Raw genomic sequence first — 23,114 nt, forward strand, 5'->3', positions numbered from 1 at the left:
GAGAATGCGGTACAGATCCATTCAAACGGACGAATGTAAAGGATAACATTGGATCCGTTTGCATCTGTTCCGCTACGATCTGCGAGCAGAATGCTTTTAATTGCCAGTGTGAACCGGGTCTAAGATTCCTATGAGATCAGCAGAAAAGCTCAAACCAGTCTTTCTGGTACCAACAGCCATGGTGTGTTGTTCTAGTGCTTGATGTAAACATTAACTGAAGATCTTAACCAATTGTGTATGATTTTGTGCACCACAATCTTGTCACAACTGGCTGCTTAGAGAATTAGACTTTTTTTTTTTTTCTTTTTTATTAAGGCAGGGCTCACACTTATCAAAAATCGTTTGCACATTGTGAATTTTAGAAAACGCATTTGCAGCACATGCAAGGAAAGTCTATGGACATTCACGCCTCTGTCTGAAAATTACATTCAAATTGTGTATCAAAAAAAAAAAAAAAAAAAGTACGGCCGCATACATAAGACGCAAGCAAACGTGAAAAATTGAATGCGAAATACGCTAGCGGTTTTCGCATTGAGTGGACCCTGACTTAGTACTCCATAAGCATGAATGCCACAATTCAGTTATTGTAAGTAAAGGTGAATTTGATTAACAAAGAAAACCACGCACCAAGACACACTTTTACCTTCATTTTATTCTTATAAAAAACACATACATCTTACTTAGAAAGCACAAATATGATAAACAGCAAGAAAAAAAAATGCAGGGTATTGTGTGCAATTGAACCACTGTACAGTCTGACCTACTTTCTGTAACAGCCCATTACACCTCACATATGGGAATACTCAGAATGAGAACAGATTATGAAGTCCAGTGTATGTATGACTTTAGCTCTTCACGTTTTGTATTAGCAGAGACTGTGAACTGTCAATGCTGTATCAGAGTTATATGCAGACGAGGTCAGCTCTGGGAACTGCCAATGTGGCATCAGCATTAAACATACCAGATAGGCAAAGTTCTACATTAAAATAAATAATCAAAATAACTGTGTCAGGAAGTTAATACGGAAACTGTCAAACTCTGTCTCCCAAGTTGCATATTGGCACAGAAGCAGTGAGGTCAAATGCAACAAAATCAAACTCCTATAGCTTCACAACTGTGCATATGGTTTGTGGCCCGGGTGTATAAATTATTTGTCAAATTATCTACTTTGTGACAGGTGCTCTTCAATCCATTTACAGTAATTACATGTGTGATGTCCAGTCACACAATTAAGTATTAGATCACTATAAAATGTGCCTGTACCAGCCCAGGACTGGCCATGCACAGGGAACTAATGGTCTGCAGCTCAAATTTTACTCAGCTACTGTATTTTCTTGCAGCATGAAGTCCTTTGCTTCTCTCCCTCCTTTTTCCATAGATGTAATATTATGCTTTGCGCATGTGATAACCACCCAAAATGTGCACCTAGCTTTACATATAGCAGAACACCATGGAAAAATATTATTTTACATAACAAATGAGTGGTGCCAACACTTTTATTAAAATTATATAAAATAAAACTTTCATGTATATTCGCCATAACTAGTTAATTCATAGTTGCAGTAGAAATCTGAATAGTAGCTGTAAATCATACACAACAAGTGAACGTTTGTCTGTGTCACTTACTCTTCTAGTTTCTAGTGTCGCTGTCAGTCATCGAGTGATACCACTAGTGAATATTTATTTTTATTAGATTTAATAAAACCCTTAGCATACGTGTTGTTGTTACTAATGCCTAATACACACGATTACATTTTCTGGCAGATTTCTTGCCAGATTGATTATTTCCAGCATATCCAACCTGATTTCCAATCGATTTTCCATTTACTTCTATGAAAATAATCGATCGGACATGCTGAAAATAATTGATCTGGCAAGGAGTCTGCCAAAAAAAAAAAAAAATCTCATAGTGTGTACTGTACCTAGCATTAGACTTATTTTTGGGTATCTTGGGGTAGGCACTAATGCAGTTTGCTGCTGCTGTTTTCTATCACATCCTTTTGCTATAAATACTGGTGAGCACAACAACTTCACTTTAAAAATATTGTGTACTTTTCAAGTGTGGACATTGTTGGTATTATAAGCAAGTCTCACCCTTGTGGTTGCTGTGGTTCTGTAAAAGCAACTGCACAGAGCAGAGCTGGTAGAACTAGAGGTTAGTCAACCTAACGCTCCGTAAAGTCACACAGGCACACTTAGGTAATCCGATTTTCTTTACAGGTCTACTACATCAATTGACCAATCGACCAATTGACCAATCACTACCTTTAACTCTCTGTGCCCTTCTTACTAGTGATATCTGGTATCTACTCTGGGGCAGAAGTGTCCTATGTGGATGAGCAGGAGACAGTTCTATCAAAGACTGGGTGAAAAAGTTTCACAGTATTGTGAAAAATGGTAGGAAACACTATAGCACTGCACATTTTTTTTGCATATGGTTCGCAGTATGTACAGTGGCAGCATCAACCAGTGGTCATATGCAACTTGACAGGGGATTGCTGGAATGCACCATTTCTTGTGGCCCCCCCAAAATGTACAGCAGCAGCTTGAGAACATCATGTACCTGTAGCTATAAGCTGAGAGGTAGGAAACAACCACACCTACTGGTGGCATCACAGCTCCAAAAATGTGCACAAACTACAAGCTAACTGCAAGTGCTGCTCTTTGTTCAGTTTTGAGTCCAGCACTTAGCTCACCTGGTGCAAAGTGATGTAAGTGAGAGTGCATACTTTGTGTTCTAATGCAAAGAAACCTAAAACTGGGGTAGTTATTATAGGCAAAACTGGGGTAGTTATTACAGGCAAATCTGTCACGAAACACCAAAAGAAGCAGCAGACAATCCCACAGAAGATCCCTGGATAAACCAGGACTTTTGGGATACCTAAGCAATCCTTTTCTTCCTTATTGAGAGGCACATGCTGAAACATCAGGCACAAGCTTTTCTTTCAGGGACAACATTGAGGATTGATCATGGTCCTCAAGTCTACCAAATCATTTCCCCCTTTTCTTGACTATTCTACAGTCAAGCGTAATGCTTGTGGGGCTTCTAACAAATAGTATCAGGTGTGATTATGTAAACCCTATTAGTTTCTTAGCTACCCACCATTGCCCTTGGCAACCAAACATAAAAGTGGGACTCCAGGTAAAACTAAAAATACAGCTGAAAGTTGCAGAGCTGTCATCCTCTGACAATGGCAGTCACATCTTCCAATCACTGCATTCATTCCATTGAATGAACACAAGAAGTAAAAGTTATGTCAGCCATCTTAAAAAAATAAATAAAAAAAAGGCTCACAGCGCTGGGGCATATATTTGTAAATAGGGGCGAGTGCTGTGAGATGAAGATGTTGAAGGAATTGACATCAGAGTGTTAGCGTACAGCAGCCAGCAGATACACATAACATCTCCAAATAAAAGGAGGCATTTAGTTCCACAAATAAATGGAGGCATTTAGTTCCACAAATCAATCATAAGGGTGAGCCCCACAGCTAATGTCAAGGTCAATCTCAATCTGGGGTTTCTAAGCTAACAGGTGAATGCCAAATAATGACTGCATGCTTAATTTGGACACACATCTGGATAGACTAAGAACTTGTGAATGGATCTAAAATTGCCCACTGGGCCAGAGGCCCTAATCCTTGTCGGATGTACATAAGGGATACCATATGTGGGCTTAACATTAGTGAAGACAGTCCTACATAGTAGTAATAAAGTGAAGTACTCCCCTCTGGCAAGCTCCAGGCAAACCCATCAGTCAGCTTGACCCAGGTGCATTCCCCTCTTTCTGCCTCATTCCATCATCATAGTGATGCATTTCCTTGCCCACCTTTCCTTCTCAAGCCATGCAAAGGCAAGGCGGACAAAAGGCAAGTGACTTCATATGGATCAAGCTCTGGGTGACTGCTTCAAGAGATGGGCCTGCCTTGAGCTTGCCAGAAGGGATTACTCTACTTTCTAAATGAGAATCCACATATGGAAAACATTGGCAGTAAATACAGCCATCATACTACGAGGGGTTGGGTTTACTAATGTGAACGCTAATACAGGGCCACTTTCACAGCAGGGGAGGTAGGTGGTATGTGTGTGTGTGTGTGTGTGTGTGTGGTCTGTTAGTGCATACCAGTCTACCGCAAATGATGGCTGACTAAACTCCTCTTATAACCTGCATGTGCAAAACTCACCGGGCTGGCAACCATGCAGCATAAATCAAAAACCTCAGCTCATATGAAGGTAGAATATGCTTCCAATAAAGCAGAGATTGTTGTTTCCACACAGCTATCTTAAGATTTTGCCTGCAGTACCACTGTAAATGAACCCAAAGGATTGCCATTTTAAAATAAACATATACAGCATACTTTAAAGTTGTATATTCTCCTGGATGGCTAAAACTGTAGACTTAAAATAAAAGTGTATAACAAATAAGATAAGTAGTAGCTAAGAGGGTCAGTGCATCTCCATCACAGTTATTCAGAATGAGGAGGCCAAATCAGAAGTGAGTAAAAGGAATGAGTTCATGTCAACAAGAGTCCTGGCAGTATCAGGCTGCATGGAATTCTAAGCTGGTGGGAGATGGAAGTCCCTGTTTTACTGAATGAGAAGGTCATCTCCTAACAGCGACCTCAAGTGGACAAAGGGTGTGGTGTAAACAAGAGAATGCCTATCATGCTGAAAAGTCAACCTATCTTACTGAGAGATTTAATTTCAACACAAAAGCCACCCAGTCCTAGTGAGCTGTCTAATGTTACTGCCATGCTTACCTTAATACCTCTAAGCTGACCATTGTGCTTTTATATTTTAAATACATGTGATTCAATTTTTTTTTTTACACCAGTTTCGTTTCTTGTACATATGAAAACCAGTCAGTCAGTCACCTTTTCTGTTGTGTTAGACTTTACTGCTTATAAATCATGCACAAGCTCTTCATACACTGTGCCTACCATTTCCCCTCAAAAGATGCTGCTGACAGGTTTAGTGACAATATAAATGATGGTTGTGTCAGATTATAAATTGTTATTTTAAGTTAAAACTGAGCTCCAGACATCCAAATTACAATAAGGGCACCTCCCTCATCCCTAAGACAGGCATACACTTTCAGATGTGGTAAACTATCGATATCTTCCTCAATAACTTAGCCCCATGCTGTGTGCCCCTGATTAATAATAGATCTCTGAACATCTAATCTAATATCCCTGTGCTGATCACTGCAGTACAAAGCTATTTCTCAGGGTCATGCCACTCCTACTCATGGATCAAGCCCCTCTCGATCGCGCTGATAATGGCCTTCCCTGATCAAATTTCGACTTAAAAAAAACAACTGATCAAACAAGAGGGCATAATTTCGTAATAGTTTGTGGTAACATTTGACATTTAGCTCGAAAGTAATGTCTAAAAAAGCCTGTAGACTGCAGTGCACTGCTGGACAACTTCTAGTCTAGTCCTGTACCCTAACATTCTGGCCCATATCGCCTCCCTCAAGGGCATCTAACAATCACATGACCACGGCTGCAAACACATGCATTCACTAAGCATACTTCTATTATGCCTTACCTATTGATAGGAGATGCCCTTACAATAAATTGGATCCATGTATTCCGGTAACTCAGCTGTCAAGAAAAGATGCACTGTTCCCCAAAGGCGTAAGCATGAGTATTTGTAAACGAAATTTCCCAGTATGAAGCACGAGTAAAAATACAAGTATTCCAGATTACTTTCACCCCAAATCAATCAACCACCTAAAATGTAGAGACAGCAAGGCATGTCCCATTGATTTTCATTAAATTATAGCAGTGAAACTAAAGTGCAGGATTGCTTACGAGGACACATTTCACTCTTGTCCATACTGAAGTTTGATGGCTAACCTATGTGAAGACTTCTGTAATGACAGGACACAGAGTAAAATCTTTTCACTGAAAACAATTCCTAATTTGAAGGAGAATTTAGAGTTTGTGGCAAGTTCCTAGACCCTTTTCATACAGATTTTGAAAGGTGATGGATTCATTCTGAGTGAAGCTGTAGTCTTTGATTAGCAGCCCCCTTGCTTTACAGCAGAGGATCCGATGATCTTAAACATGCTTAACTCCCCACTCGCTCAGCACTTCCAGTCTGTTACGACGGTGCTTTTGCTTTTCATTTTCCTCACTCCATTTTAGATCTTTCAAAGTGTGTTATCATTCGCTCCTGTCAAACACAAATATAAAAACATCTCATTTTCAATGTTAATCATTAAGAGGTTACCATAATCAGATGACAAATATGCTAATTTCTCTAGCGATTATCAAATGGGAGTTAGTATGGTTTAGGTGACCCAGTGAGAAAGTCCATAGGGTACAGTTCACCAATCATAGCAACATCTACAACGTGAAGCATTCTAATTGGCCAAAGAATGTGGGTGTATTACTACAACCTATCTGAAACCTAGAAGTTTGAGAGGGTGCTGTCCACCCAATCATGTTAGTTTAATTATGCTATGGACTTTCTCGATGGGTCATAAACCGTATTAGCTTCATCAGATCTGCCCACTTTTTACTGCATTGTAATACTGTTATATTGAAACCCATATTGAAATGTACGCCCTGGCAGGAATAAACAACAACAAACAGGGCATAGATTTCAATTAACACAGTCCAGAAGAGGTTAGTCAGGTCATACCGCTACATACAATAGTTACCATTAAAGAATAAGCACTCTAATGATATAAATATGCTAACAATCCCAGAATGCCCCCTGAACCATAATGCATTTACAGAGCATACTTAATTTTGTCTCCCGGAGGAGCTCTAAGGACAGCCTGACTGCCTATTCTTTATCTGTGTGTCTACCTTTACCAGCAGTATGTAAATGCTGCATTTTCACCCGAGAGCTGCTGCATGCTGATAGCATTATTTTTCTGTTCCTATAAATTGCCAATTCTTTTGAAGCAGCATTACTTGCACATCTACGATCTAATATCTGCCCATTAAGTCTGAGTTAATCAGTATGCTTTGCAATCTATTTCAATTTTGCCTATACCCAAAACAGCAGTCAGACTTGATGTGCAGATAATTAATACATAGCCTAACTGAGCATGAGTCACAAGAAGATTGGCCTAGGGTGGAAAATGAAAGTATAAACCTTTCCCTCGATGAAGAAGGCCTGAACAGATTGGCTAGTTATTTAACCTGGCAAAAAGGCCACCGTGTCTCAAATAACCAATTTAAGCAAATTTGGTGAGCAGAAAAACCTCTCAAAACACACAATACAGTAAACCACACCAGGTTATACTCTTGATAAGGAAAACTAGAAGGCTGAGGCTTTAGGGGGCAGAGGCACACCAAAACTGGACAGCTGAAGAATAAAAAAAAAAAAAAATGTAAACTGGTCAGATGAAACTTTCTGCGAATGGCCTATACACACGCTAACATAAAGTTGGCTGAGGGGGCACACAACGACCACCTCTCTCGATAATCCGGGGTGTACACAGCAGCCCCCGACCAACCAGCGATCCGCCAGGCTGCTCAACTTGGCCCAGTGATGGGGGAAAGCTTTGCTCTCTCTGCTTGTCCCACCCGCCATGTAAAGTCATACCTGCGCTGCTCCGTCGGCCCTCCGCCCTTCCCCCCACTTATTGCAAAAGAATGCGTCGTAAGCTGACTACAAGTATGTACAGCCTCGACCCAGTGTTGTTCCCCGAGCGATTGGGTGACATCAGTCTAGTGTGTGTACAGGCCTTGAACCACACAGGAGATGAGATCAGAATTTTGCACCAACAGCATGAATTCATGGACCCTGCCTTGTGTCATCGGTTTGGGCTGGTGGTGGTTTGGAATGTTGTAGAACGGGAGATTTATGCTGTGAATATGCAGCTGATGAAACCTTATCAATCTGATTATGCTGATATGATTGCATCACACAATTTCTGCAGACACTTAAAACAGGGGTGGAGGCACCCAATGCATAAAAGATAGGCTAATGAAGCTGTTATTATTATTATTTAGTATTTATATAGCGCCAACATATTACGCAGTGCTGTACAGTGTGTGTATATATATATATATATATATATATATATATATATATATATATATATATATATATATATATATATATATTGTCTTGTCACTAACTGTCCCTCAAAGGAGCTCACAATCTAATCCCTACCATTGCCATATGTCTATATTATGTAGTGTAAGTACTGTAGTCTAGGGCCAATTTTTAGGGGGAGCCAATTAATTTATGTGTATATTTTTGGAATGTGGGAGGAAACCGGAGTGCCCGGAGGAAACCCACGCAGACACGGAGAGAACATACAAACTCTTTGCAGATAGTGCCCTGGCTGGGATTCGAACCAGGGACCCAGCGCTGCAAGGCGAGAGCGCTAACCACTACGCCACCGTGCTGCCCACCGTGCTGCTGTTGATCTTATAAACAGAAAGGTAATATTACCACTCTTGAAGAATTTGTAGCAGTGTATTGAATAAGGTCTTTATATTTGAGCAGCCGAACTGCATCTTATCCCTGAGTCCATGGTGGCCTGGAGGGGGGATTTTATGTGATCAAACAAAAGACCATTTTCAATAGACTGACTTCTTCAAGAAAGGTAAAATAACCTCTTGGTTTATAAGATCAGCTTATTAGCCGATCTTTTATGCATTGGGAACCTCCACCCCTGTCTTAAGTGTCTTGTGTGTGACCTACCAGCTCCTGCTACAGACATGGAAAACAGAGCGGGGACAGTAAGTTTCCCACCTGCTCTGAAGGTGGTTACAAGAATTTGCAACCCACCTTTGTGAGTACAGTATATTCTGGCGTATAAGACTACTTTTTAACCCTTGAAAATCTTCTGAAAAGTCAGGGGTCGTCTTATACGCCAGGTGTCATTGATGCCGGGTGATAGGCGCTATCCTGTTACCGACTCTCAGATCTCGCTGCGGACGACTGTAGTGAAGCGCGCAGGTGCACATGTGTGAGATCTGAGAGGCAGAGAAGGAGGTAAATAGGATAGAAGGTTGGGCCAGACAGGTGAAAAAGGCGTGTTTTATGGGCACAGCGCAATCTATTCTTCCATACCGCTCTGATAAATAGGTAGACAAGGAGAGCTAACCAATCCACTTAGGGAGAGTTGACCAATCCAACCAGTCAATCGCCTGTATACTGTTATATACTGGGTACCACATACAGTACAGCACCAGTATCTGTTCATACATAGCACCAGTATATGATTTTTTTTTTTATTTTTATTTGGTGTGCGTTGGAAGAGGGGGGTAGTCTTATACGGCGAGTATATTCCAAACTCTACATTTGAGCTAGAAAAGTTGGGGGGTCGTCTTATACGCCCAGTCGTCTTATATGCCGGAATATGTATGTACATCCTTAGCATTTTGCTTTTCCGAATCTTACACGATTCTGCAACATTGGGCTCCTGGTCTCCTTTTGACTTTTAAAAGAGCCTAGGGTTGTTACAAACACAGGAACCATCGACATAAGCTAACAGATTGATAAAGGAATGTTTATCATCTCTTAAAAATCATGCCATGAAGAATTGAGGCTGTTTCACGAGCAAAGCAAGGCCCTACCTGGTATTCGTGTAAGAGTTTAAGTAATGCTGTCACACACAGACATGAGCAGCAGTGGGAATGTTCTGGTCTGACTGACTTCATGGGCCTTTTACACAATGCTGGTAGAGGAAGAGCACATAAACAGCAGGAAAATGGGTTTCTTATGTATCCTCAAGAAAGTATAATCAATTATACATTATAACTGCAAAATAGATGTTGGCTATTTGGGGCCGATTAAGTATATTTATTTTATAACTTAACAATTAAGATGAGAATTTAGTAATACACATAGCAGTTGGTGTTAAACTGTACTCCCTGCACTGCCCCCCATCTCTATGTGTAAAAAGTTATCTCAGAGAAGGCATTTACTCCATAGAGTTAAAGTGAATCCAAGGTGAACCTAACGTGAAGAAACAGATATTTACCCACAAAACGAAATATAGAGAAAGTCGGACACAGAGAGCCCAATATAGTGTAGTATGTACTGGTTATGGATGGATAGTGACAAAGTATCGTTCTACTCACAAACATGGGTTACAACTCAGGCAACCACTGTAGATGCAGGCAGAGGCGCCTGTGATAGAGGCGCTTGGCTTAGTCCTAGACCTGCACTGTTTTATACTCCATTCCGCCACTGCCTCCTCTGCTTTTAAAGATTTTAGCTATTTTTATCCTACTGGTGCCTCTGTTCAGTTCTACATATTTACCCACAAAGATCCTTCAGAGGCATCCTACGTCTTCCCCCAGACCACCGGGGCTGCCCAAGACCCTCCCAAAGATCGCAACCACGCTCCTCTTCATGCATAAGTGCAGCCGTACTGCATAAAGAGGAACACGGTCACTATCAGAAATCTGAATTTTTTTTTGGGGGGGGGGGGTCCTCACGTGGCAACGGTGGGGGGCCAGGAGGATATGGGAAGCGTCTGCAGGATTCCGGAGGCTTCCTTCTTCTTTGGTAAGCGTCTTTTTTTTTTTAGCCTCAGGTACACTTCAAGCCATGAACACATACTAGACGAAACTCTTGTGAAGTGGACGATAACGACCTACTCTGCCGAGAAGCTAGCCTGTGTAGAAGGTCTCCCATTCCTGCCCCCCGCTAGAATCAGCCTGGCGGATCAATATGGCCAATCGCTAACCGAGAGCATTGTTTTCCCCACTCACCCCGCCCACTGTGTAACGTCACTTAGCCCTCTGCTAGCCTGCAGTGAAGTTTCTGTACAGTGATGGCCCTGCAATATCGCTTGGGAGATCGAGTCCCGCGCCTCATCAAGCTTTATGCCTCTCACATGTGTTCCAGGCTTCAGAACAAGAATGAATGGAATGCAGGAAATGTGGTTTTCAGTAAGCAAGATAGCAGCCACAGTGGCACAGATACAATACATTTGCAGTTCTGACCTGCCCAGTGAGAGGACAATGTACATCAGTAAAACAATGTTATTAAGGGCCCTTTTCCACCAGCGCGTTTGCGCTGGCTGAATCGCAAAAACGCAAACCGCTAGCGATTTTACATAGCATAGCAAAATCGCGGCCCCGAACGTCGGGGAATCGGCGGTAATTGCGATTCAGCAATCGCTAGCGTTCAGCGTGAACGCTAGCGATTGCAAGTGGAAAAGGGCCCTTAGGTGTGTAGAACATGGAAGGGATGGTTACTTCAAGTTTGTTTTAAACCACTGAGCAACTCTGCACAACTACAATATTCCTAACTCTGGGTGTATTCCTTGCTTCGGCAATTGAGCCTCGTAAAGTCTGACTTGTGCTTCTGTTCATGTGTAAGATTTTTGGATGACTCAGGCTGGCTGAACACATGACTGTCACAAGTTCTGCTTTCAAGGCTTGAAATATAACCAAAAGATACTGACCTCGTCTGAATCTAATAAAGCTGGGAGAGCGCTGAAAGAGAAAACAGAGCATTACATTCAGTTTATACAGCATGCCATGCCAGGCTACAAATGATTCAATGAGACACTGAAAACTTAGTTATCTTATGTAAAAAATTATAATAGCTTTAGGAATAATCTGTTGAAGGTTGCAGAAGCTCAGAATAAGAAAATAAAAATAAAGACATGGATTAGGCTACATTCACAGTGGCGCATTGCGACATAACGGCTGCTTTGTGATGCGGTCTGCCATACTGCAACATTCATAGGGTGGTGGGTGCGTTGTGATATAACGGCGTGTGGCATGGTAACACGCTGCATGCAGTGTGATACCGCAAAATGCGCGTTGATCGTGAAGCATACTTTTAATTGACTGTATGCTTCACCATGTGTGATGCAACATACTGCTAATATACGGTGCCGTTTTCCTGATTCACTGCATTCCTGCTGTCACAGGGAACACAACGCAATGGCCACTGTGAACCTAGTCTAAATAAAAAAAAAAAATAAATCTACCCCATTTTACACCAATTACCCCCTCCCTGTGTTTAAATTCGCATTTCACACTCATTTGAGCTATGTTTGCATTGCGTTGTGTTTTTCGAAAGTAGCATTTGTCACTCTGCTACAAATGAGACTGTGTTTCCATTAAATTTGCATACACGTGAGCACAGAAGATGCCGACCTGGTGAGGTCAGCATCTGCAACAAAAGGGATCCTGGGACACCGGAGCTGCGGTGAGGGACAAATAGGCTGCCAGGGGCAGGATGAAGACCCCGGTAAGTAGATCTTATTTTTTTCTTTTCCAGCTTGCACCACCTGTCCTTTAACTGATACGTGTAATGCTTAACCCGTCGTGAGACAGGTTAGTTTTACCCTACTGATGATGTGGTGTCGCAATAGTAATCCTGCTCAGCACGAGAGGAACCGCAGGTTCAGACATTTTATGTAAATACAAGCCACTACAAGAAGATGAACTAAATTTTAAAAAAAAAAGCATTTAAAATAACCTTGCAAGATATCATTTTATTTTACTAGCAAACATTTCATGATAGTAGTCTTGTCTGAACTCTGTGCCTGCCTATTCTAGATAATCTGGGGGAAAGCTGCAACTTGTAGTCATCCTGAAAACAAAACAAAACAGTTATGCGACTGCCTGACAACTAATTATGATGCACTGGACTATGAAGCTCGGCCTAGGGCTATGCATATTCATTCTCCACTTCTGCGATTTATAGATGAATTCATGCACCATTTTGAAATGTGGAACTTCATTTTCAGCATTTAGTTGAAAGATCGAGACCAGTCCCATGACTGCTACACCATCCTCTGAAAATAAGAGGAAAATGTAATCTACTACTATCCGTAATAGTTGTGGGTCCAGAGGGGCTAGGGAGTGTGTTTAGGTTTATGCCTAGAGTTATGGTTTACCACTAATTCTGGTCAAAAATTAAAAATCTGTGGCACCAATATAAATTCAAAACATGGTATTTATTTGGTGAAACATTGAAAACCTTCAGTTGTTGGTTATGAATGGAGCATTTGGTGCACCTAGACAGAATACCGACATCTGACTCCTGTCATGCACTTTATTACACACAATACATATGCGCTTTGAATCCTATGGGAGAAAAGCACTTTACAAATTGTATTATGAGAGTAATCCTGTTTTGAGCAGTTTCAGTCAGCACTAACATTCTGTAAACACAATCAGAGCTTTACACAAGGTGATCTGTGCTGGCACTCAATCGGCATTTATCAGTCAGTAATACTCACACATCAGTGACCGAAGAAGGGATGTTCTCCTCCACCCACTTTAAATCCTCCTCCTGCCAAATAGACAACAAGCATTACTGAAAGCCATTGTTCAAGTAACATTTAAAGAGACACTGAAGCGAAAAAAAATATATGATATAATGAATTGGTTGTGTACTATGAATAATTACTAGAAGATTAGCAGCAAAGAAAATATTCTCATATTTTTATTTTCGGGTATATAGTGTTTTTTCTAATATTGCATCACTCTATAATATGTGCAGATTACACAACACTCAGCATTTAAAATGAGTCTTTCAGAGCAGTCTGTGAAGTAATGAACTCTCCTCTAGCAGAGGAAAAGTAAACAGTTCAATTACAGTTGAGATAATAAAAGTCAGATAACAGTACTCTCCATGACTAAGTTAGTTGGAGAGCTTAATAGCTTTTTTTGCATAGAGATAACAACTGGAGTTTCTCAACTCTTCCTGTACTGGAAACAATTAGACTGATGTATGTGATCTTAATGTTTTTTTTCTTAGCTGTACTACACATACAAATCATAATATCATCATTTTTTTTCCGCTTCAGTATCTCTTTAAAGGAAATCATTTGGTAAAGATAATGCACTCAATTCTTAAAATAACATTTAATATCATAACTAGATGTACTTGTCTATCTTTTACCAGGTTTACATGTATATATATATATATATATATATATATATATATATATATATATATATATATATATATATATATATATATATATATATATATATATATATATATTGCCACCATATTACTGAGCCCAATACTACCTATGGGCATCTTACTACCATTAGGGGCACATCTGGGGCACCTTACTGCCTAATGGGAAATTCTGCCGCATTACCTGTATGTATTGGAGAAAAACTGCGCTCCCTCAATACCCTCCTTTTCCGACAAGCATATTATCTAGCTTAGGCCATGCACCCTTCAACCTCGCATCTACATTTACTCCTCACTAAATAACCCAATCACGCACTGCCTGTACATATACAGTACTGTATACTTCCCCCACCTCTTGTTTAACACAGCCAGGACTTTTGCAGGAGCAGGGTGAGCTGTTTTTCAACTATACCCTGCGCTCAAATTTCCCAGCACCATTTTTGAATGTATGTTGGTCAGAGTCAGGTACAGACACTAGTGGCCAGATGTTACACTAGTCAACATCAATTTACATTAGGAGTGACAAAAATCTCTCCTCCAAAACTCACTGAGTAAAGGCAGCAACTGAAGTGTGGCAACAACTGCTCCAAATGCAAGCCTTTTGCTAGTAATCAGCAGAGTTGAAACATGCAGCAAATAGTCACAACCGCTAATTCCTGTGATAAAGACACCTATGGGAAATGTTCCTATCAACTATTTCACACACAAAGCAAGAAGCTATGACAAGGCTCTAAGAAGTTGAAGGTAACATTATTAACCACGGCTGTGGAGTTGGAGCAATTTTGGTTACCTGGAAGTCGAATGTTTCATAAACTGAAGAGTCGGATGATTTTTATACCAACTCCACAGCCCTGGTAAATATTAGATTAAGGAGTCTGAGCCGGAGTCGGATGAATTTTGTACCGACTCCACAGCCCTGTAACCATCTCTAGTCCTTCTTAGTGTGGATGAGATGTTAGTACTTTAATACGGCTAATACTGTCTTTAAACATTCTCTCTGTATCAAACACTTCCTAGGAAAGTTTTTATTTACAAATATGCAGTTATACAAGGTAGAAGCAATCCACACAAAGCGTATATTCTGTGTCAAGCATCCTTAACCTTCCTTGAACAATACAAATCAGCTTAATGAGTAATGTAGACTTACAGCTTTGGAAACTTTTGTGTTTCCATTTGTTTCTGGTTTTGAACTTCTCATTTTCATGCCCTCTGTGGAAAAAAACAAACATATATAGATACACAACTATACATCTGGGAGAATAGGGATGCCTTTTGTCACAGCTATATTTCTTCTGCCATTGAAAAACAATGGTAGTACCATACATATTCATTAAAAAATAGGTATCATTTTTACAATATATGTTTAATCTACACACATATAATTGAACAATTCAGAGCTAATATTTTTGTGTGAGGCTCTTGTTATTCTAGCATTCTAACATTCCACCCTTCTTAGTCATGATACCACGCCTGCTGGCTCATGAGCTTATTTGCTATAACCCTAAATGATGGATGCATTGTGGTCTGTGATACATTTATATGCACAGCTATAAAATGAAATCATCAAACAATCCTTATTAGTTCTACACCTGAGACTATCTGTGAAAATCTCAATGGGCAGCATGCAGCACCACGCTTCTTCAAGCAGTTTCCAGTTCCTGTGTCTTCCCATGCACACTGCATCCCACACCCCACAGAGACCTCCTCTGAACATTCACTGGCTTGTGCTTTACTCCCTTTCTGCACTCTGTCCACTCACATCTATAGACTACCTCCTCCCCCATCCACTGTCGTAACTCCCCTCCCCCTTATGCAAACAGCATGTCTGGCGCTGTCGTTCTACGCCACTTCGGTACTCCCATGCTGTCATCTCTTCCTGCTCCTTCCTGCCCTACCACCTCCTGATGAGATCTCTCCGTTTCCTTCCCCATTACAATGCAATCATGTAGTTGTGACAGACAAGACACAGAACATTTAAATTGCACATAGACCTAGCAGACTCAACGTGCCAGAGCTGCAGCCACTAGGGCGCTCTCAATAGGCAGTAGTAGTGTTAGGGAGTCTTGCCTAGGTCTCCTTACTGAATAGGAAAAGCCGAGACTCGCACTCTTGTTTCCTGTGTCAGAGGTAGAGCCCAACATCAGTACACTATCCAGCCATCCAGATGTAGTGTGGAAATAGTGGAGGGTTAAATAGTTTGGCCTGGTATGTTATTTGCCCATCACTTCATCTGCCCATCACTGAAATCTCCTTATCAATACAAACTAATAACCACTGGAATCTCATTGTTTTAATCTTCTACATTTTATCCACCAATGTATTTACGTACAATTAAATCTGGATGTTACTGCAGTCTGCCTATCACTACAATGATCATAGAAAGAAAATAACTAGATCTACCTATCACTTGATTTGTCTATAACTGTAGGTCACACTTAAAGAGAACCTGAACTGAAAATAAAAAGTCAAAATAACCATACACAGGTCATACTTACCTCTTGCGTAGTCTACTCCTTAAAGGGATACTGTAGGGGGGTCGGGGGAAGATGAGTTGAAGTTACCCGGGGCTTCGAATGGTCTCCCACAGACATCCTGTGCCCGCACAGCCACTCCCCAATGCTCCAGCCCCGCCTCCGGTTCACTTCTGGAATTTAAGTCTTTAAAGTCTGAAAACCACTGCGCCTGCGTTTCCATGTCCTCGCTTCCGCTGATGTCACTAGGAGCGTACTGTGCAGGCACAGACCATACTGGGCCTGCGCTGTGCGCTCTTGATGACATCAGTGGGATCGAGGACACGGCAACGCAGGCGCAGTGGTTTTCTGACTTTAAAGTCAGAAATTCCAGAAGTGAACCGGAGGCGGGGTCGGAGCATCGGTGAGTGGCTGCGCGGGCACAGGATGTCTGCGGGGGAACGTTAGAAGCCCCGGGTAAGTTCAGCTCATTTTCCCCCGACCCCCCTACAGTATCCCTTTAATCTCCTTCTCCTTTCCTGCGTTTCATTTGTCCACTGTGATCAGTGGATTTCTCCGTCCTCCATTTTAAAAATGGCCATTACCCCCTTACAGCTTCCTGGTGGTCAGCACACTGTTAAACTGTAATATCTATCGCTTGAGATATATGGGAACATGTACATTACCATGCACATTCAGTTGTAACTGACATCTGCTGATATATAACTGACAGCAACTGGCATATTTCAGTTCTGGCAAAATATTGTCAGAACTGGAAGGGATCACTGTTAAGCTGGCCACTAACAGTCCAATTTCTAGCGAAAAATCGTTCGAGCGATCACAAATTCTGATCAGATGAAAAATCGTTCACTGCACCATCAACTAACCAATCATTGCTTCCTATCTATCACGACCACCAAGAAAATCCAAATTTTCGTTCGACGAAAATTCATTCGGGCGCCATTTTTTTCACTCGTTCATAATCGATTGTGTCCATCAATGGAGATTATTTACAACCAATCCGATCAGAATTTCTGATCGCTTGAACGATTTTTCGCTAGAAATTGGACCGTTAGTGGCCAGCTTAAGAAGAAAATGGTGAGCCTCTGAATGGAACTGACAGTGAGGTTAGTATGTAATAAACATTTGCAACTACGTCATGTGTTTATTTTAAATAATTTTACTCGCTTCAGGTTCCCTTTAAGGTGGCCACACACCATACAATTAAAAGATCCAATTTTTCCCCAAGTTGATCATTACGATCAGTTATCCTGAAAAATCGAGAGCTTTTCTTTGTTTTTGATTGATAAATCCGATCCGATTCCCCCTTTTTTTACTTTTGGAAATTCAATGTGTTGAAAATTTCAGACCAGCTTAATCAAGAATTTTATGGTGTGTGGTGGATTTTCAATTACTTGATATACAGTTCCAACCAATTCTTTCTGAGCTTTTAATTATTTTATTCATGATTGTGGAAAAATTGAACATACGTGTGGTACATTGGTCAGATTTTTGAATTGTTACAATCAGTCAGAAAAATGGATTGCTATTCTTGAATTGAACAGATATTTAAAAAAAAAAAAAAATGTATGGTGTATGGCCACCTTTACACAGTAAACAGATCTGTATATAGCAAGACCACTTACAAAGTTTAACATCTTTTCCAAATGTAGCGCCTGACTTCAGTCTACAGCACTCTGGAACACAGTGCGCAGATAAATAATAGGTGGTGAATTGAGGACCACAACAAGCCTTGAAACTTTGCTATGGTATGCTAGGCTGCTTACTTCCCCATCCATTTTATTTTAAGAGTTTACTCATTTCAATATAAGAGCTTCAATTTGCTCTTGCCCGATGTGCCCAAATAAGCAGTTTTCTATATTACTAATCACCTCTAAAGGTGGCCACACACACTATGCAATTTTTTATTATTTATTTTCAATTCAAGGTTTACAATCAATTTATCTGATTGTAACATTTAAAAAAATCTGACCAATGTACCACACGTGTTCAACTTTTACCCAATTATAAAAAAAAAATGATTGAAAACGCAGAGAAATTGCTCGGGAGTGAATATATACATAAAAATTGACTGGAAAAATCCAGCACTCCCAATCGACTTTTCTAATAAAAATGCAATTGTTTTTATTGAATTGCCATAAAATCGGATAATTTTATTGTATTATGTGTAATACCCTTATTATTGTTATCATTGATCATTGGAAGATGAACTCTGCACCTGTTCTGCAGTTACAGTGACCCTGAGCGGAGAATAAATTGTTGATATAAACTATTGTATCTATCCTCCTACTCCTAAAATTATTACCTTTAAAAATAAATAAATAAATAAATCCACAGTTTTATTTTCAATTTAAAATCTGAAAAAGTAGGGTTTGTCTCAGCTGAATGACAGATTCCACACAGTCTGACACAGATCTAAGCCAATGAGCTTAGAAGCTGTTCTTTGCAGGAAAAAAGTTCTATGGCTGTAATTCCTTATCAACGAACTGTCATTTGCATACCTAAATGTTTAACTCATTCAAGCAGAAAGAAACAAACACAGCCTAGTTAGGGCTCTTTTCCACTATGAAATGCGATCGCAATTGCTATTGCGATCGCGTTTCAATTTCCACCATGCGATTGCGATTGAGCTACTATACTCATAGTCCAGCTTAATCGCATACAAAACGCGGCAGGACGATTGCACTTTTACCAAAATAGCATCGCAATAGGATCGCACTAATGGAAATTGCTGCTGCAGTTTCCATTAGTTTAATGTACCTTGCGATTTGCTTTCAGAAGCAAATCGCAGGCTAGTGGAAAAAGATATAATTGTATGCTTGGAACTATACACACGCTTATCTCATACAAGTTCTGATACCCTTTAATTCTAATACTGATGTGCACAGCAGTCAAGTACACAAATGTCATGCATTTCTTACATTAATTCTGTTACCAATAATATAAAAGGATTAGGGGCATACGAGGAATCAAGATAATGTACCAAAGCTTTCTTTCAACATTGGTTCCTTCTGCTCTTCATCATCATCTTCTTCAGTCAGTAAAGAGAATGCAAACCTGGAGGAGAATCAATGGTATGTTCACATATTTATGCCAACAACAGCATTATATTCTAAAGTATACATGTATATGTGCACATAGGAATGTACTGTATATTGGGACAAAGAATGGGCCAAGCTCAGAATATGGTCCAGATGTGAACAGCTAGTAGAGACTTGCAGCTGTGACAACTGCCAAAACTGCTCGTGTCCTATTAACCTTGGGTCTTAACGTGAACCAGAGATGAAAATAACCTGAGATTCACAATTGGATCTGTCCTTCTACTCCTAAAAATGACTCATTTAGTTATCTCAAGGTTTTATTTTATGAATAAACAGTTACAAAGCAGATTTAATGTTTCATAGTCTCTGCTCAATTGCAGTGTCTCACGAGTCCCAGAGTGAAAATACATGAACTATTGACCTTTGTATCTTTTCCTCTCACAGTAAAAAGCCCAGGTCTCCGCTTAGGAAAGTGTTTAATGGCAGTAATTTGTTATCAGTGAGCCCACTGAGTCCTGACTAGAGAGAAACTGTCAGTTCCATAGCGAATTATAAACTCTTTCAGGCAAGGAAAAAAGAAAAGGAGCACAGCACAAGTGTCTGTATGCTTGCCACTGTATATACACGTCTTTCTCATGTCACATGTCATCTCTGGTACACTTTAAGTAGGAGGTGGAAGAACACTCTCTTTCACAAGACCGGAGGTGAATTCTTTGTGTGCTAAGACCTGCAGCCCAACTACCTCCTGGGCTGTATTGCAAGCAAGTCCAAAAAGGTTGGCACCATGTTTAGCAAAAGTATAAATTGATAGTATAAATGCTGCCATACAACAATGCTGTGTAGGTAACAGCCTGCTATTTAGGGCTAGAAGCCATTGTTTAAAGAATCTTAACATTTAAAATATATGTAAACATATACAGATAAGGATAAAGGGGAAAGTGGCGCCCAGAGAAGATAAAATACATTAAAAACAAATAAAATGCAAAAAGTGAGGTGGCTTACCTCAATGATGACAATTTCACGTATTAACAGAATTTTATTGCACTGGCAACGAGTTTCGTGGGTGCATACCCACTTCCTCAGGCCAAATAGCAGTGCCTAATAGTGCTTGTAGCCACAAATAAGGCGCTTCCCTTATTGAGGTTTGCTTTTTATCAAGAGTGCGACCATCACCAGCTCCGTCTGGTCACCTGAGTAGAGTCGGGGTTATACATCTTCACCTGCTTCTAATGGTCGGTTGCCCTTCTGCATCCCACCTTTGTGAGTATAATCCATCTGCATATTTTACATACTTCTGGTACTGTGACATACTGCACCATTTGGGCTCCTGTTGTCTCTGTGTTTTCTTTCTGCAGGGTGCAATTTTTATTATCCCTACTTTTTGTCCATATACAGATAAGTAGTATGTTTGTTCAAGAGTAAAATGAGCAATAAATTACTTTTCTCTCATGTTGCTGTCACTTACAGTAAGTACGGTAGCAGAAATCTAAAACAACCAACAGGTTTTAAACAAGCCATTCTCCTCATGGGGGATTCTCAGGGTTTTCTTTATTTTCAAAAGCACTTCGTGAAAGGCAGTTGCTCCATCCAACTGCCAAAAAAAGTGTGCAGTGAGCACGGAGGCTGGCCCACATCTTTTTCAAGAAGTGTCTTCATAAAGAAAGGCCATGGCCTGAGAATCCCCTATGAAGAGATGGACTAACCCAAAATGTGTCGATAATGTCAGATTTCTACTACCTACTGTAAGTGAGAGCAACATAGGAGAAAAATAAACGTATGCCTCATTTTACTCTGGAAGAAACATGCTTCTTATTTGTATGTGTTTACATGTATTTCACATTTCAAGAGTTTTGCGACAGTAGTCCATTAAGTCAAAAAGCTACATTAGATTTTTGACTTGCAAGCCCAAAACAGCAGGCTGTTGCCTACACAGCATAGTTGTAATGCAGTATTTATACGATAAATAATATTAACAAGGACAGGTGCAAATGAAACTTTGAGAAACCGCAGTTTGCTTGTCCAGAACTACCAATCACAAACCTTGTTTCATGAAACAGGTTAAAAACTGGTCACTTTTCGTGACTGCTGCAGTGTTCTGTGCAACTGACTAACAAATTTGCCCTAATCTAGTTTGCTGCATATGCACCTGAAAGTGAAGCTTTTTTGTATATAGATACATTTTAACTACATAAATGCAAATATAGAGCAAAGGGTGGCATTTTTATGGTTTGCAAACTCTACTTTTATAGTGTTAAAGTGAAACTATTTCTTAAAATACAGTTTTATTTATATATATATTGTATATCACTACCCGTACCCATACCACTAGTAATGTACGGTATGTATGGAAAAAAAAGGTAAAAGCCTTGTGCTAGGCTCTTTAATCCTGTGATAAGTAGACAATCTATACTTCTCACATGCATGCTGGGATATTTCATCAGATAAAGCTGTGGGCAGACTTGCTCAGTCTTCCCAACTCTGTAGCTCTTCAACAGAGAAGGCTAGGTTTTTTTTTTCATGTCAACCGCAGCAATCATCTTTTTACAAGCGACTTGCACTGTGTAATTTTAAAGGTCACATCCAGGTTAAATTTTTTATTAAGTCTCTGGCTCAATTACAGACAACTTTTCCACACAATAGTCATTGAAAGAGCTGTGAGGAGTGTGAAAATGCAAATGAAGGAGGAACGATAATATCAACTCCTAAAGCTAGGCTGGGGTCACCGATAAAGACAGTACTTTGGGTGAGAAACTAGCAACTATCTGGTGTGTGTACAGAGTCCACCTAAAGTGATGCTGCCTAAAAATCGGTCATTAGAGATCTTTAGTGACCAGCTCATTGTTCTCTTTAATCATTCTGCCTATGGGAGGCCGTAAACGTTCAATATTTATTAAATGGCCCCTGCTGTTGCATGCTATAGAAGATAATAGCCTATTGTGAGGCTTACCTTCTGCGTCATTTCTATTTTCACACTCATTTTCACATCACTCCTCCACTCCTTAAAGCTCACCCAATGACAGAATTGTGAGATGGCAGCATGAGTCACTTGTATCAGACTTACAGACAAAATAGGCAAAGAAGATGGGGGAAAAGCTGTCTGTAATGGTTTTGCTGCTGGATTTCAAAATCTAACATATGCATATTTTACTTTATACACAAGAATACTGTCTGCTACAGTATTTTTGTTCTTGTTGCCCTAATCCTTCCTTTTTAAAATCACCAAATGAAACATAGCTGGGGCATGAACTGTATAGAGCAGTTGAGGGGTTGTTGTATATTCATGTATCCCTGGCCCCTTCATATTTTAAAGGATAACCACAGTGTACATACACTGGCTTTTTGCGTAACTGATTGTTTACTAAACTAAGGTTTCTTCTTTAATTGTGCTTTGTGACAGACCAAATCTAAATGTTCATCAAGCTTGAGAAAAACCAAGAAACGCACTTTAGGGTCCAGGGTCACTGTGCATTCCATTATGTCATGTAAGTCATTACATTTTTATATAAACATATTAAAAATGTATAGTCCTAGGCTAAATTTTCACAGTATCTACTTATTTTGATATAGCAGGTCATAATTCAAACAAACCTTTGATTATTTGCAGATGGTCTCCAAAGGATCATGATGACAAATAAAATCATTGAGAAGAGCAGGCGCCATATAGAATCCTCCACCCAGAGCTCCTGCCAGTCCTGTCAAACATGAAAACAAGTCACATGGCGCAGAA

At 40.1% G+C, this 23,114-nt stretch overlaps 1 protein-coding gene across 2 annotated transcripts in view; it reads right to left on the reverse strand.

The window, feature by feature from the left end:
* Positions 1-634: 634 nt before the first annotated feature.
* TMEM87A (transmembrane protein 87A) overlaps positions 635-23,114 on the reverse strand; it is a 117,629-nt gene continuing 95,149 nt past the window's right edge. For both annotated transcript variants that reach the window (XM_068253449.1, XM_068253448.1), the window contains exons 15-20: positions 22,976-23,079; positions 19,330-19,403; positions 15,023-15,084; positions 13,187-13,239; positions 11,393-11,423; positions 635-6,177 (exon numbers count right to left, since the gene is read on the reverse strand). In XM_068253449.1, the coding sequence (XP_068109550.1) occupies positions 6,136-6,177; positions 11,393-11,423; positions 13,187-13,239; positions 15,023-15,084; positions 19,330-19,403; positions 22,976-23,079 (366 nt within the window). In that variant the 3' untranslated portion in view covers positions 635-6,135. The remainder of the gene's footprint in view (positions 6,178-11,392; positions 11,424-13,186; positions 13,240-15,022; positions 15,085-19,329; positions 19,404-22,975; positions 23,080-23,114) is intronic.

This window comes from Hyperolius riggenbachi, chromosome 9, assembly GCF_040937935.1.
Source record: "Hyperolius riggenbachi isolate aHypRig1 chromosome 9, aHypRig1.pri, whole genome shotgun sequence".
NCBI lineage: Eukaryota > Metazoa > Chordata > Amphibia > Anura > Hyperoliidae > Hyperolius > Hyperolius riggenbachi.